General features: G+C 47.3%; 1 protein-coding gene across 1 annotated transcript in view; it reads left to right on the top strand.

Moving 5' to 3' along the window:
* The window catches only part of LOC135443415 (collagen alpha-1(XXII) chain-like), a 43,949-nt gene extending 27,572 nt beyond the window's left edge, over positions 1 to 16,377 (top strand). The window contains exons 18-24 of the mRNA XM_064703630.1: positions 1,797 to 1,832; positions 2,754 to 2,798; positions 3,080 to 3,259; positions 12,788 to 12,854; positions 14,509 to 14,691; positions 15,056 to 15,133; positions 16,104 to 16,377. Of these exons, the coding sequence (XP_064559700.1) occupies positions 1,797 to 1,832; positions 2,754 to 2,798; positions 3,080 to 3,259; positions 12,788 to 12,854; positions 14,509 to 14,691; positions 15,056 to 15,133; positions 16,104 to 16,291 (777 nt within the window). The 3' untranslated portion in view covers positions 16,292 to 16,377. The remainder of the gene's footprint in view (positions 1 to 1,796; positions 1,833 to 2,753; positions 2,799 to 3,079; positions 3,260 to 12,787; positions 12,855 to 14,508; positions 14,692 to 15,055; positions 15,134 to 16,103) is intronic.
* Positions 16,378 to 16,748: the final 371 nt, after the last annotated feature.

Here is a 16,748-nt window from a genome sequence, read left to right as displayed (position 1 = left end):
AGATCCTCTCTTTACCTGATTTTAAAGGTTAGACAGGAAGATGGACATGCTTCTCTTCAGTTAGGTTAAAAAAAAAAAAAAAAAAGCAGGATGTATAACAAATCCAGAAGCCATAAAATTTTACTTCCAAAGGAAACTGGACTGCAAAAATAGTATTTTTCATATGGATGAGCAACCATAATCTCATGTATGGAGCTGGTACCTGCCAGTCAGCCCTGATAATGTGTGCATTAATCAGACTGCTTCAGTAGTCTTCTTAATACAGGTATGGGGTATTTAAGTTCTCAGACTTCATCTCTGCATGAACCTTAGATGGGCTAAGTAGGGAAATTGTGAGTGCTGTATTATTAGTGCAAATTGTGAGTACTTTATTATTAGTGCAAATTCACTAATAATACAGGTATTTCTGATACTTACTATTCTGAAGGAAATTCCTTTGTTGCCAGCAACAGAGGTACATTGCAATTAAAGCATTCATATATCTCCCAAAGTGATCTAAAATAATAAACCTATACCATGACATTATCACAGCCTCAGAATTCAATCTCTTTGCAAGGTGAGTAAAAGATCTTAAATTCCACTAGAAGGATGGAAAAAGTGATTGCTAGTTAAATTTTTTTTATTTCTAGATTTGTTGTGACAAAAAATGATAATTTAAAAGATTTTTGTATGTCTCTAGCAGAGCTGAATCTTCCACAGGATGGTTCTTTTTTTCCTTCTGTATTTTTTAATGTTAAATTTTATGATTTGAAAGGAAGGTTTTGGATGAAAAGAGTAGAAATAAATATTTCTCTGGACAATGAATTTTAAGCAGCAAACATGGTAGCCATTTAAAACTGAAGTGGGCCTAAGGAAAACTCAAGTGAGTTTAATGCAGCTTTATTTGGATCACACATCTCTGATTAGTTCATTCCTCATGGAGATGTGTATGGGAGCTAACACAGCTGAAGATGTTATGTTTCCAAGGGAAAATATCATGTTACAGATATGATCATGTGTGTTGGCTGCAATCAGACTTAGAAAGTTTTTTTTTTTCTATACATGATATGGGAAAGTGGCCAGAATTTCAGCAACAATTAGGTTAATGTTTACTTTGCTTTACCTGCAGTTCAGGACTGCAGTGATTTTTTTTTCATTGAAATACTAAAATGGAAACTATATTATCTAATTTTCACATTAAAAATGAAAAAAAAAAAAGATATGTGTAAATAATTCTGCAAGGGTACTTATTGAAATTAAGATTATTTAATACAGTTCTGAAAGACAGGTGAGCACTTCGCTTAAAATTCTTTAAACCTCTGTATGTGTTTTTCCAGCTGGTGTAATACAAGATGGTACTTCTACTGACAAAATTTACTTCACTTACATCTTCAGACACTTATGGGTATAATGCTGATGCCATTATACTTATGGGTATAATGCTGGTGCTCCTTAAGTTAAACAAGACCATATAAAGTGTATGAAACTTCAGGAATTGTTAGTAAGAAAAAGGAGCAAAGTGTGTTGGAAGCAGGAACACACAGTGAAAGATCTGCCCTCAGCTGGTTTGTTAGAAATTACTTCCTGTTATTTATGTTTACATGGGATGCAAATTCACTAAAAAATGCTTTCCAAATAGCAGGATGTGTCTATCCAGGAATGACCAATAGCAGTAGGATAAGGATAAATCATGCAAACCTGCTACTGTGTAGAAAAAACTTGTGTTGTTAACACAAAGCAACACTTATGAGTATTAGGTAGAGTCTTTCTTCCAGCTCCTCCAGTGTGATGCTAAATCCACTTTCTGTGTGTCTTAGGGAGAACCAGGAGAGAAAGGTCCTCCTGGAAAAGAGGTAAGTTAAATTCACTGTTGTTTCAATATAAGACTGGTGACACAGGGAAAAAAATCGTCAAGGGTGTTACCAGGGTTGAAACAAATTGGGGTTTTTTTTCATAGAATGATTTGGGTTGGAAGGGATCTTAAATATCATCGATTTCAACCCACCCTGCCAGGGGCAGAGACATCTTCCACTAGACCAGGTTGCTCAGAACCCCATTCAACCTGATTTTTCAACCATTCCAGAGATGGGACATTCACAACCTCTCTGGACAACCTGTTCCAGTGCCTCACCACCCTCACAGTGAAAAATTTCTACCAAATATCACCCTTTCTGATTGTGAAGCCATTTACCTCTTGTCCTGTCACTACAGTGCCTGACAAAAAAGTTCGTCACCATTTTTCTTATAAACCCCCTTTTAATTCTGGAAGGGACTCTGAGGTTCCCCCAGAGCCTTCTCTCCTTCAGGCTGAGTAACCCCAGCTCTCTCAGCCTGAATCCGCAGAAGAGGTGCTCCAACCCTTTGGGCATCTTTGTGACCTCATTTGAGCATCTTTGTGGCCTCATTTGAGCTTCTCTAACAGGTTCATGGCCTTGGTAATATTCTGGCATCACAGCTGGACACAGCACTCCAGGTGGGGTCTCACCAAAGGGGAGTGAAGAAAGAGAATCACTCTCCTAAACCTGCTTGTCATGTGGTTGGGGCGGGGGCTTTTGCTGTTTTTTGTTTGTTTGGGGTTTTTTGTTTGGTTGGTTTTTGGTTTTTGTTTTGATTTATTTTTCTTTTGAGAGCAAAAGAGAAAGCTCTCAGGAAACTGTGGGGTTGTCATGGAAGTAAATTTTCCTGGGGTCACAGGAATCATTACAAAGGCATATGTTTCATTATTCACTTTTATTATGGACGGTTCTTTTATGCTTACCTTTATTTTCTTGCAGGGCACACCAGGGAAACAGGGTGCAATTGGCTCCAAAGGAGAGAGGGTAAGTTGGAGAACATTACCAGTTATTTGATTATGATGAAATAAAGAGAGCTATTCTGAGTTAGGGCCTGGGGGCAGAGGTCATTCAAAAGTGAAGCCAGTGCTTCTCAGTCTTCCAGGTCTCTTTAATCATTCTCCATCAGAACAATTTGTGATTCATTTGTAGTGCACCAGATGTTGCACTCAGCAACTTTGCCAGCTCAGCTGTGAGTGTTTCTCTGTGTTTGGAAATCAGAAGTTTGCTTCTTATTTTGTGGTGGTAATGTCCTTCTCTTCACTTAGGGAGAGCCTGGCATCAAAGGTGAAAAAGGCCTTCGAGGAGAAAAGGGTCCTCCAGGTGATCCTGGGATACCTGGTCACAAGGGCCATCCAGGACTGATGGGTCCCCACGGACCTCCAGGAGACACTGGGCAAGTTGGTCCTCCCGGTCCTCCGGGGCAGCCAGGATTTCCAGGACCAAGGGTAAGGTTGCCAGAAAAAGGCTTTGCACAGTAATTTTGCTGCCACAGGGATCAGAAAAGTGCCTCAGAGTACATTGAGAATGACAGAAACTGGAGCAGGAGTATGTTTTAACAGGGAGGCAGTGCTTTTAGCTCTTAATACCCATAAAGGGGAGCTGTAGCACATGTCAGGGAATCATGGAATCATAGAGTGGTTTGGGTTAGAAGAAACCTTGAAGACCATCAGTTCCACCCCCCTGCCAGGTTAGGGACACCTTCCACTAGACCAGGTTGCTCCAAGCTGTGTCCAACCTAGCCTCAGACGCTTCCATGGGTGGAAATTAGGAAAGGCTTATGTGGGTGTTGACTTGCACTTCAGGGGAGCTAAATAATCCAGACTCATAGTCAGTGTGTCCAGTTGCTGACAGCTTTTACCCCTAAATGCCTAAATCCATTCCTGTGATGTTGACCTTGGCATTGGAGTGTAAAAAAATATTCTTTCTAGGAGGACAATAATGTGTAGCACTTCATACAGAGGACTAACACCTTCCTCTGCTGCTGGTTGTTACGAGAGAAAAAATGCTGAGCTGTGGAAAGGTCACTGCTCTATTCCTGGAAGTCCTGTAGTCAGCTCATCAGAATTCATGAAATACTATTTTTGTTTAATATTCTCCCTCTTTTTTTTTTCCTCCCCCCTGTTGGGAAACAGTCTCACTACTGAGAATGCCTGAGGGTGGTTTATGTTGCAGAATGAGAAAAACTACCAACAGCAGTGAAGCCACTGTGCCCATCCTGAGGATTGTCATGGTTTGAGCCTGGCACAGAGCCAGTGCCCCTCATGAAAATGCCTCACTTTGGTGTCTGCTGTGAGATGTGACTAGGAATAAGCAAAACAGGCTTTAACTTAAACATAAAGACCACTTTATTACTTAAACTACAGGAAAATAGGGAGAGACTATAAGGAAAAAAAAAAAAAAGAATTGAAAACTTTACAAAAAAAACCATTTTCCTCCTCCCCCACCACCTGACTTTCCCAATCCAATACATTCTCCCAAAACAACTGCCCAGCCCGGCACAACACTTCAGTATACTCAAACATCAGTTCATGAAGAGGAAAGGAGTCCTTCTCGTTCCATAGGCTTCTCTTGGAAACACACTGAAACCTAGTGTGCTTCTCTGTTACTTCGGCACTGCCCGGAAGAAAAAAAGTCCTTCTGCCGCTTGTAACATCGTCCTTCCATGCCCAGTGCTCTCACCACTGACGGCATGGACCAGAGCTGCTTTTAGGGTTGTCTTTCAAAGATGCTTTGTCTCACTCCAAAAAGGCACAGTCTCTGCTTTTGGGACCTCTGTCCCCCCCATATTTTTCCAACCCCCTGGGGCCGGGGAGTCCTCACAAAGAACCTTCCTGGTTTTGAGGCACTGCCTCCCCCTAAATGCAGTCTGTGTCACAAGAACAACTGAGTCCATAGCCACGAGAAAAGTCTAGCCAAAAGGCCACTCCAAATCATCTCTCCCCATCCAATCATCTCCACATTCTCCGGGCCAGGTCCTTATCTTATCTCATCTCATCTCTTATCTCCCTTCTTATTCAGCTTCGAGGAGGATTAGCATTTTTGCAAGGCCCCAATCATGCAAGAAAGGGTTAAAAGTTTTCAGTCTCTGTCTGTCCTGGGACGAGATGATACTCCCACACGTGCTGCTGCTGCGGCCGGCCGCTCTCCCTCCCCCTTCTCCTCCTGGCTGGCTGCCATCACATTCGGTGCCGCCGGCTCTCTCTCTCTCTCTCCTGGGGGGGGGGCTGGCTGCCCGATGTCTCGATGTCTCTTGGGGCTCCCCACCCTTCCATCCTTGAAAGCCCCCTCAACCCCCACCTCTGTCCAGGCCCCAGGCCTACCGCATGGCGGCCCCTCCCCCGCCCAGCAGCAGTGGGCCGGGCGGGGGAAGAGATCTGACCTCTTCGCCTGACGATGTCCAAAAGAGGAAGTGCCAGGGCAGTGCCTTGCTTTTAACCCCTGTGTATTCTCGGAGGTGTGTCCAAACCCCACTGGCTACACCAGGTGTCAGTATGAAACCCAAAACCTTCATTGGTTTGACCACAGCTTCCCAGAATTCCCACTCCTTCCTGGTCAAACCATGACAGGATGAATTGGAGATCATCTCTGAGGAGAATAAACAGAGAATAATCTCTGATGTAAAAACTGACTAAATTTTAGACAAAGCATTTCTTCGTGTTTGAAATCAAGTGATGATTATGAAAACTTAATTTAACTAATGGGGTTAAAACTTGAAAAGATAATTTGTAAGCCTTTAAATTATGCTCTGCAATTATGTTTACTTAGTGGGATATACACTAAGAGCCATAGTACTTAATAATAAAATTGTTTCTTTTGTCACCAGTGACACATCTTTTTCTCATGCAAAATTTGTGTCAGGAAGGAGGCGGTAAATGGACCAACTCTGTATTTATCAGCTATGCTATTGATTAAAATTAAAATGTCACTTAGCTATTTAATAAGATATCATTTTTTAATGAAGAATAACTTCTGATTCAGAAGAACTCACTAGTTTTTCATAAACATAGAGAACACAAACTGCATCTTTGTATGTTAAAAGTGTGAGGGAAAAGCAACACTTTTGCAAGCAGTTGATGCAGAAAAGAATGCAATCTTTAGGTTGACCAGAAGTATTTTCAAAACTGACAGAAATGCAAAGAATTCTTTTTGCCAAAAAAAAGAAAAGTGTATTTCGAGTGGAACATCTCACTTTCTGATTTATAAAAGAAAATACTCGATCTTTCTGCTTGAAATGGTTTATTATTTAACACGTCTACAATTTTCTTTTGAGTTCTTATAAAGGCAAGAGCCTGGCAACCCTAAAATCTATTTACAATATTATTTACAATCTAAAAAATTCTTCCACCTATCAAAAATGCTTTCATAATTTTTTTAGTTGCATCGTCCAGAGTTGTAGTTCACATTACTTTGAGTTTTTACAGCTATTACAGCTGTACAACAGCAGCAGCAAAAAAGAATTAAGAGAAAGGATGAAAGATACTGTGCCTTGGGAGCTGGGTAGGAGGCAAAGGCCAGACAACCACATGCCCTGTCTCTGTTCAACAGCCTGAAATCAGACAAAACCTTCTACTGGTTTGGAAGAATAGGTATCATATGCATTAACTGGCTTCTGTTTCCTGAGATAAGGCCTGCTGGCAGGGGATACATCCAATATGAGTGTTTTCAGGAAGTCCAGATAGCCAGCATTAGAACCTTTGGGGCACATGCACTCTCTGCAAGGAAACATGCCGTGATGAAAAAGAACATAGGATCACCACTGGGATCTGGTAGGGGAGAGATGTTTCCTAATGTGACTTCTGCAAATTCTCCTATGAGTGAATAGGAAGGAGATTTTCCTAAGGATGGTGGTGGGAACAGTACTGCAACTAGTGGGGAGACCAGGCTCCCTGCTTAAACCATTGACCCGCAGTTTGCCAGAAGGCTGGAAACTGAGAATGCCTTTTGGCTCTGTTCCCACAGCACATTCCTGGAAAGGCTGTCAGCCCAGGGCTTGGGCAGGGGCACTCTTGGCTGCCTTAGGAACTGTCAGGATGGCTGTGACCAGAGTGTGGAGGGGAATGGAGCTGCAATGGGTTGGCTTCCAGTCACTATTAGTGCCCAGTCCTGTTCAGTGTCTGTCCTGCTGATGTGGGCAAGGCCATCAAGGGTACCGTCAGCAGTAAATTTGTGATGACACCAAGGTAGATGGAGTATCTGAAGGGTAGGAGGGCTCTGTTTGGGGGATGATATAGACTGGATGGATGATGTGAAGCCAGTGCAATGAAGTTCAAGAAGAATAAGGCCTGGGTTCTGCCCTTGTGTCCGCACAAGGCCCTGCAGTGCCCCAGGCTGAGGGCAGAGCAGCTGGAAGGCTGCCCAGTGGGAAAGGCCCAGGAGCCGACAGTGGCCAGACGTGAGCCGGCATGTGTCCAGTTGGCCAAGGAGGCCAGTAGTCTCCTGGCCCTCTCTGTCAGCATAGTGTGGTCAGCAGGACGAGGGTGGTGACTGTCCCACTGTGCTGGGCACAGAGGAGGCCACACCTCGAGTGCTGAGTGCAGATGTGTGACCCAGTTAAGACGCCATTAGTGTGACATGCTGATGTGCCAGTTCAGGTGCCAATGAGACCATCTACCAAAGTTAACAATGGGGATTTTATCTAAAAATGAATGTGGGGTAGGGTGAGATGGAAAGAAGGGGAAAACAGAGGGTAAGGGAGAGATGAAGCGGAATACAATCTGAGACACTTGGAACCAGCTGCATCCTGTCAGTCTGTCCTCACGCTGTGCTTCTCCGTTCTGGGGACCCCAGTTGTTTTCTTGGAGGTGTTGGTGTTCCAGGGTCAGCACCTTTCTCCATTCCATTTTGGGGGTATCCAGGGAGGCATTTTCCTATTTTCGATGTGAAAGGAGAATGGGCATGCTTTCCATTGCCTGCAATGCTAAGGCCCAAGGAGCATTTCTCAGCTCCTAATGCAGCCTGAGGGATGCAGCCGTCAGTGCAGACTGGGCCTGGAGTCAGCTTCTGTGGGATTCTACAGGGCAGTGCTGTCACCCTTCCTCAGCCAGTTCTCCTTTACCTGGCTGCCTTGCTGCTGGCTTGGGGATAAGGGATTCTGGCTGGCAGCAGGACCTACCTTTGGCAAGTGGTGCCCTATGGGTGAGCAGTCATCTCCTAGGAATCTTCCTGCTGCTGGCCCCGGGCTCACTCCTCCGGCTGTCCCCTGAGGCAGCTGAAGGAGAAAAGCCGGCGCAGAGCCCGCCGGGCCCTCTTGGCCATGGAGCGCCAGGGCCGTGGGGCCAGGGGCTGCGGGACTGTGGCTGTGCCAGCAGTGGAAGCAGGGACCTGGTGTACCAGGGGCTGGGAAGGCACCGGGCAAGCCCCTGCCAGCACACCAGCCCCACAGGGCTTTTTCTGATGAGGGACAGCCTGGGCACAGCCAGCCTCCATGCCTGCAGCATCGGCCTCCTCCACGGTGTCAGCAGGCGAGGCACAAACCACAAATATCTCTGAGTCTTCCAACAGTGCCATGGGGAAAGGCTCACTGTGCCCCTCCTCACAGGGATCGCTGTCCAGGTGAGAAGCTGCTGGCTCTGCTCCCTCCTCTTGCAGTGAGAGGGACAACTCGCTCTCTGGCTCACTGTCCCCCTCTCCTGCACTGTCTCTGTCAGGGAGCTCTTCTTCCTCCCACTTTGCCAGCAGCTGGTCTAGCCGAGTGTCCCTGGACAGCACATCCTTGTTGTTAAAGAGAGACCACGTCTCTTCAAACAGGTCAGGAGGGATGAGCTGTGCATAGCTTTCAGTCTCTCCTGTACAGTCTTTGGTCCAGCTGCAAAGTCTGTGCTGGACCCAGGGACTTTCTGCATCAAGGGAGGAGAGGATGTCTTTTTCCAACTTCTCCAGCTCCCCTGCCTTGATTTTCAGATGATCAGAATCATCTTCAGGCCCCATGCACATCAGCTTGCCATGTATGGTTTGCTCTGGCAGCTGATGAGTTCCCCTCTCCTCATAGGAACTTTGAGATGAGGGAGAAGCTGAGAAGCATGAGGTTTCCTCAGCCTCTGACATGGGGAAGAAGTCACTCTGCCCCTTGTCCCAGGGATCTTTGTCCAGGTCCGAAATTGCTGCCTCTGAGTCTTCCTCACTGAGTGGAAGAAGCGATGCACCCTGTGGGTCACTGTCCCTGTCTCCTGGAGCCTCGCTTTCTGGGAGTTCTGTCTCCTCCCACTTGTCCTCTGGCTCTTCTGGAGAAGTCTCCCAGCCCTGTGAGTTGTCAGAGACAGACTGCTGCTCTGGTAACCAGGCAGGAGACAGGAGCTCAGAGGAGTTTCCAGTGTCTGTGCTGGAGTCACTGTTGAAGCCAGGAGCTCTGTGCATCACCTGGGTCTCTGCATCTGCCTCTTGGCAGAGACTTGACTGCTCCTGAGTGCAGGTGGACTTGGTGAACCTTTCTCCAAACAGGTACAGGGCAAGGCCTCTATATGAGTCTCCACAGGTGTTGCCACCGTGCTCTTCCTGCACCTCAGGGAGCTCCTCCATCTTGGTGTAGTCCAGGTGGTTCCAGTCAGGCTGGGTCCCTGTGCAGAGCAGCGTGCCACCTGCCCGTTGCAGGGGTGGCAGGCGATGGCCCTGCCTTGCTGGTGACCCTCTCCAGAGCCTTTCAGATGAGCTGTCTGGGGAAGGTGTATCCCTAGCTCCGTAAGTAGCCACAGTGCCCCATGGAGAAGGTGGCACTAGGTCTCGGTGGCTGCTGCCAACAGGGCCTGCAGACCATGCTCTGCCTCTGGGAGAAGACCCAGAGGCTGCTGGGGCTGCTGGCAGAGGGGGCAGCTTCATCCATGCCGAGGCTGTTCTTGGCATTTCAGGGCTGAAGTGGCACGGAGGTGTCACTGACAATGGAGGGCCATGGAGAGGTGGCAAGTCTGACACGGACAGTCTTTTTGGCCGTGTGACTGTGCCACTGAGGGGCACTGAGTGCCCACCCTCCAGGCTGTCCTCCTGTATTCCATGTCCTGTGGGTTTCCATGAAATGTCCTGTCTAGGGATGAGTCTGTCCCAGTGTAGGGGCGTGACGGTCACCCATGTGACCTCCACAGCTGCCTGCGGCAGTTTCTGGGGCACCTACGGGAAGCAGGTGAAGGCGTGAGATGGAGGTGGCTGGGCAGGTACACTGTCCCTCCTCATTCTGGCAAGCCCAGCTCTGGTCCAAAGGGAGGTTCTGGCCATGGCAGTCATGCCAGCCTGGGTTCCCAGCTGTGCTCGCTGTCTCTGGGCCATTCCCTCACCCAGGCCATCCTGGCACCGGCTCCTCCCCAGAGCAAGGCCTGGAGCCAGGCCTGGCTGCCGCTCTCTGCCCCCAGGCCTCCCCCAGTTCCCACTGCAGCCTTTCCCTCCATTCCCGTCCCTCACCTGTCGCCTCTTGGACAGCAGCGGCTGCCCCTCACGGGACTGGCTGTGGGCGTTTGCCTCGTGTCTCTTTGACATCTTGGAAGTGCTGTGACAAACACTGGCCAAGGGCACCCAGGAAAGCTGCTTCCTCCTGAGGAGCTGCTGCCTCCTCAGAGAACTGCTCTCCTGAGAGTGACAACATGAGGGGTTTGGCCCTACAAGAGCCCTCTGTGTCACGGAAGGGGTCTGTGTCACAATGGCCTCTGGGCACGATGTAACTGCAGGTCACAAAGGCCTGGTGGGCACTGCCACCACTTGTCATGTAGAGACATGGCATCCTTGGTCACAAAGTTCTACTTTAGGCCTTTGCCCCTTGACTTTTTCTATGCTTTTTCCTCTCCCAATTACCTGCCACTCTCCCTTTTCCCACCTTGGATGTTCCTCTCCTAAATATCCCCAAAGATGCCCTTTGTTCTGCCAAGCTGCTTTTCCCACCCAGCCCACCATGTGTCTCACCCCTTAGCTCCCACCTCGTGGAGAAAGACAAATCAGTAAGGCAAAAATCAATTAGCACTTCACCTCGCCACTACTGTAAAAAACAATTTAAAAGTGTTCATTTAAAAAGATTAGCAACAAAGGACAGCCAAATATTCATTCTTTATTGGATATGTGATGGGTATATGGTTATGAAGGATGAGGAAAAGGCTGAGCTACTGAAGGCCTTCTTTGCCTCAGCCTTCAACAGGCAGATCCATTCCCCAGAGGACAAGCAGTCCCCTGAGCTGGCAGACAGTGTCCAGGAGCTGACCAGACCCCCTGCAGTTCTTGAGGAAATCATTAGTGATCTGCAGAGCCACTGAGACACTGTTAAAGTCTGTGGAGCCGGCTGGGAGCACCCCAAGGGTGCTCAGGGAGCTAGCAAAAGAGCTCACTAAGCTACTCCCATCCTGTATTATCAGTCCTGGAGTGTAATGATGTCTCACATGGCTGGAGGTAGCTGTGTGACACCCACGCTCATAAGGGCAGCAGGGACGATGCGGGAAACTGCAGGTCTGTCAGCCCGACCTCAGGGCTCAGCAAGGTTCTGGAGCAGATCATCGTGAGGGGCATCACACGGCCCAGAGAGGACAGCCAAGGGACCAAACCCAGCCAGTGTGAGTTTAGGAAAGGCAGGTCCTGCCTGCAAAACATGATGTCCTTTGAGGAGCATGTGACCCTCCTCAGGGCTGAGTGAGAAGCGGGGGATGGTCTCTCTGGACTTGAGCAAAGCCTTTGACTCCTTCTCCCACAGCACAGTCCTGCAAAAGCCATCAGCCCAGAGCTTTGGCAGGGGCAGCCTTGGCAGACTTAACTGTCTGGATGGCTAAGTCCCGACAATGGCTGGGAATGGAGCTGCAACAAGTTGACATTCAGTCACTAGCAGTGTCCTCTGTGCCCTGTCCAGTTCAGATTCCCAATAAGGCCCTGCAGTGCCCCAGGGTGGGAGCAGAGTGGCGGGAAAGTGCCCAGTGTAAAAGTCCCTATGGTTGCTGGTTGACATAAGCCGAACGTGAGTCAGCATATGTCCAGGTGGGCAAGGAGCAGGGTGGCCTCCTGGCCTTCTGTGTCTACACTAGTGTGGCCAGCAGGACAAGGGACATGATTGTCCCTCTGTGCTGGGCACTGGGGAGGCCACACATTGTATTCTATGTCCAGTTCTGGGCCCCTAAGTTCAGCAAGGACATTGAAGTTCTGGAACAGTTCCAGAGAAGGGAACTGAGATAGTGAAAATTTGGAGCCCAACTCCTGTGAACACTGAAGGTGCTGGTCTTGTTCATCTTGGAGAAAGGGAGGCTCAGGGGAGATTTTATCAGAGGCTCTATAACTGCCTAAGTGGGGTTTAGTCTCTTCTCCCAGACAGCTGGTGATAGGACAAGAGGACATAATCTCAAAATGTGTCAGGGAGGTTTATTTTGGATACTACAAACAATTTCTTCACAGAAGGGATAATTAGATACTGGAATGGGCTGCCCATGGAAGTGGTGGAGTCACTGTCTCTGGAGACATTTAAGAAAAGACTGGATGTGTCACTCAGTGCCATGGTTTACTTGACATGGTGGTGTTCAATCAAGGGCTGGACTTCATTATCTCAGAGGTCTTTTCCAGCCCAATTGATTCTGTGATTGTTTTGAGTCCCTTTACATTCCTCTTTTTGGCACCCATCCTGCGGCCCTGTGTGTGATGGGTGATGACATGGCACCTGCTGAGCCCTTTGTGGAGCCCTTAGTTTGCACATCATAGAACCACAGAGTGTTTTGGGTTGAAGGGATGGACCTCAAAGATCATCTACTTACAACTGCCCACTCAGCATAGGCAGGGATGCCACCCACTAGGTGAGGTTGCTCCAAAACCTACCCAGCTTGCCTTGAACACTTCCAGGGGGTGGGCATCCACAGCTTCTCAGGGCAACCCATTCCAGTGCCTCACCATCCTCACAGTAAAGAATTTCTTCCTAACATCTAATCTAAATCTTTCCTCTTTTAGTTTGAAAATGTTCCCCCTTGTCCTATAACTATCTGATCCCTTTACTGTGGTTATCTAGTCTCATCACTGTGGTTCTGACTCTTTAGGGAGAGCCCCCATCTCTAGAGACTTTAAGGAGACTTATCCAAGAGGAGTTATCCAAACAGCTAGATGGTAAGTAATCAGTACCAGGAAGCCAGAAGATGGATCTGAGAGTATGAAAGATGCTTTCCAGAGCTGTCCTGGCACCTGAACCTCTCCTGCTTAAGGAAGATAGAATTGCAGCAAGCTTGCTTGGGAGATGTGTGAAATGAAATGTGCTTTATGGTTCCCCAGGCTTTGATTTTCCCAGCAATAGCACAGAAAGTAATCAGAGTAGATCATAAACTTTCTTTTGAGGTCTCAACTGGAGAAGAAATGTTCATGATTTTTGCTTATGACTTTTGATGCTCATCAGTATTAGAAGAGGGGCTGGAGGGGATATGGGCTGCTGTTTCTCTCAAAGTATGAGAATTGCAGACCACTACTGATCCCATTGACAGTGAGATGCAGAGCTGTAGTCCTTCTCACACAGCTCTTGATGCAGCTGACAGACAGCTGCAGGCATTTTGTTCTGCGCTAAAGATCACAGGTAAACAGGGTGATCATTTCACAGATTTTATTTACACAGTCTCAGTCTTCAATGTCCACACCAGTCTGAAAGCATTCAAGATCAATGAAGAGAAGAAAGAACACTCTTCTCTCTCTATTCTGTAGAATGTTTATGTGATGCTAAGTGTTTTATGAGCTCTCAAGTTTGCTGTCATGGTGTAACCCCAGCCAGCAGCCAAGGCCCACACACCACTCACTCACTCCCCACCAGCCAGATCAGGGAGAGAATCAGAAGAGTAAAAGCTGGAAAACTCATTGGTCGAAATAAAGACAGTTTAATAGGTACAGCAAAAGCTGCACCCAGAAGCAAAACAAAGCAAGGAATTAAGTCCCTGCTTCCCATGGGCAGGCAGGTGTTCTGCCATCTCCAGGACAGCAGGGCCCCAACACAGGTAATGGTTACTTGGGAAGACAAACACCATCACTGCAAATGTCCCTCCCTTCCTTCCCTCTCTTTGTACACTGAGCTTGATGTCACATGGTCTGGAATTCCCCTTTGGTCAGTCTGGGTCTCCTGTTCTGGCTGTGTGTCTTCCCAACACCCAAATTTCCTCCCCAACGTGGCTGTACAAAGAGCAGAAAATGCCTTGGCTCTGTGTGGGCCCTGCTCGGCAATAACAAAAACATGTCTGTACTATCAGCACAAATCCAAAACAGACCCCCATTCCAGCCACCATGAAGAAAATTAACTCCACCCCAGCCAAATCCATCATGATTGTTCAGGGTCTTAGCACTGAAACGGCAGGCAGTGTGTGCTTGTCTGGAACAGCCTGGAACAAGACCAGCCATGTAGCATCTCTGCATCACAGAAGCAATAGGAAAAGGCTCTCATTTTCAGAGCACGAGTGGTCCCAGTTTAACAGGGATCCACCATCTGCACAACTAAAAGAAGAGACATTTCAGATACTTGGAGGACAAGGTACAGAGGATGAGAGAAATGTTTATGATAAAGTATGGAATTTAGGAGAAATTCAAGGCTACCAAGAAAAGAGATTTAAATAAATTAGAGAGGATCAGAGAGTCACAGTCATGGATTATGGAGGGACAAAAAAATGGGTGGCCATGGAAAATTGATCTATGACAGTACTTGGGACTTTACTGGGCCCCTGGTTCTGGTTTTCCATCTCTTGGAGCATAGTCCTTCTAGTCTAACAAACCCATTACCCTCTCTTCACAGCAAAGTTACCCTACATCCTGGCTCAGATACAGCCTGCACAGGTAAAAGCATCCCATGGCAGACCAGGACCTCCTGGTCCCCCTGGGAAGGAAGGACTCCCAGGAAGAACTGGCCCTCCAGGAGAGCCTGGTCGGCCTGGACAGACTGGGTCTGAAGGGCCACCTGGACCAATTGGTCCCAAAGGTAAGTGAAACTTGGTGTGTTGGGGCAGGCCAATAAAAGGATGTATCCACTGGACTTTGGCATCCACCTTTCCTTTTAGTAGCTTATAAATTGTCCTCAAAATGCAGGTGTTTGAAGCGACCTCAGTCTCTTGAACCAGAGGTGTTGAATATGACCAGAAATTGTTGGTATGTTGCACCTCTGGCCAGAACTAGAGTGGGACAAGTCTTCATTTCCACTTAATGTCCTCTCTCAGAGGATTGGCCACAATTAGGAACTGTTTTTACCAAATAAATTAGCTTCAATGTGGATGGAAGACCTATACTAGTACTTAGTTCTGTAGACCACATTCATCAGTTCATATTTTTTCTTTCCCTCTCTACAGGAGAAAGAGGAGCAAAGGGTGAAAAAGGAGACACTGGCATTGGTCAGCGAGGGGAAATGGGTCCCCCAGGAATTCCAGGTGTGTTATTCAGAACATCCCACAAAACACATCACTTAGAACCACTGCCAGGACACAGGTCTCTGCTGTACTAGAGAGATGATCAGGATGACATAAAAACAACAGACACAATTTCTGCAGGATGTTGCCCAAAGGGAAGAACTGTATCATTAACATCATCTCTGGCCACCTTTATTTCCTCAGCCTGATGAATGAGTACAATGAACCATCTCAGTTCCAGCTAAGTTAACTGACCTTTGGGTCAAATCCAAAGTGAAGCTTTAATTATTAGATGCACTGTGAAGTGATTTCTCTGTCCTTGGCAGAGTCTTCCTGTGACCAAGCTGAACCCAGAGGTTCAGGCAGCTTCAGATGTTCTGAAAGGTCATATTGAACACCTGTGCCTTGGGGATACAGCTTCTGCTTTACTATTACTGTAAAGCAGCAGCAAATACAGTTTGTCTGCAGTCTGAAATTAGGCACCATTGATAAGTTTTGCCTTCACTGCTTTCTTGGGAAAGGAGCTATGGGAAGCCCTCCTAACTCCATTGTCTGCATCTGGCAGACTGGTCTTGCATTGCCCTCAAATAACAATGTGCCCACTATGCTCTGCACCAGTGAATTATCTCCCCAGGCTGGCTCTTGCCTCCACTTTGCCATTCTCACCTCCTCTCTGTGAGGACTGTATGTCTTTAGTTGTCTCGTGCATCTCCATGATGTCAGCATGGAAGAAGAGCAGCCATATCAGAGCTGAGCATCCCAAGGTCACCATAGGGAGTGGAAATCTTTTTTTCAGAGGAGACACTCTGATCTCTGATACACTCTCTGTATCCTTGAGATACATCCTAGCCAAATCCAAACCTATGGAAGCTGCTGTCTGCATCCCAGTTTGGCAGCAAAACCATCTCCTATGACGTTACACTGCTGAGTACTGCACACTGGGCGTGTCACTCACCAGGGCACTCACTAGGGCATTCTGTTTCTCTTTCAGGCCTCCCAGGGGAGCCTGGTTATGCCAAAGATGGGATGCCAGGGCCTCCTGGCCCTCAAGGTGAAGCTGGTGTGCCGGGCCTGGCAGGTCCCCAGGGGCCCCCGGGAGCCAATGGACAATGTGACCCCTCTCAGTGCGCTTACTATGCAAGCCTGGCTGCCCGGCCCTCCAATGTCAAAGGGCCATAGAGTGCAGAGAGCACCCCCAGACTTGTTTTGAAAACTTGAATTCCTCACACCTGCCAAGAGCTCTCCAGTGTCTTCAGCTGCGTTTCTTTCACAGGAGGCCTTCTAAAGCCAACAAATGCTGCCGGTCGGTCAGATTATTTTTATGAATTATAATAATAATTATTATTATTATCTTTGATGTGATATGTGAACTTATTTTTTTGTTTGTTTTCTTTAACATCAGGGCATATTAAAATGCTAAAAATAAGTGGGGTTTTTCCTCTTTTGAAAAGCATATAATAGCAATGTGTTGTGTGACTGTTTATGCAAAACCATTCCAATGCCAAATTTTTTATCTGTTATCTGATTAATTTTTTCCAAAGCTTTATCCCTCACCCTTTCAGCTCAAATCAAATCCTGCAGCCTGGAGCATTAACTGTGACACACAGGCACAGGATTGTTGGTGCTATTTGCCATC

Source organism: Zonotrichia leucophrys, chromosome 2 (genome assembly GCF_028769735.1).
Source record: "Zonotrichia leucophrys gambelii isolate GWCS_2022_RI chromosome 2, RI_Zleu_2.0, whole genome shotgun sequence".
NCBI classification, from domain to species: domain Eukaryota; kingdom Metazoa; phylum Chordata; class Aves; order Passeriformes; family Passerellidae; genus Zonotrichia; species Zonotrichia leucophrys.
This window is presented reverse-complemented; position numbering and strand designations above follow the sequence as displayed.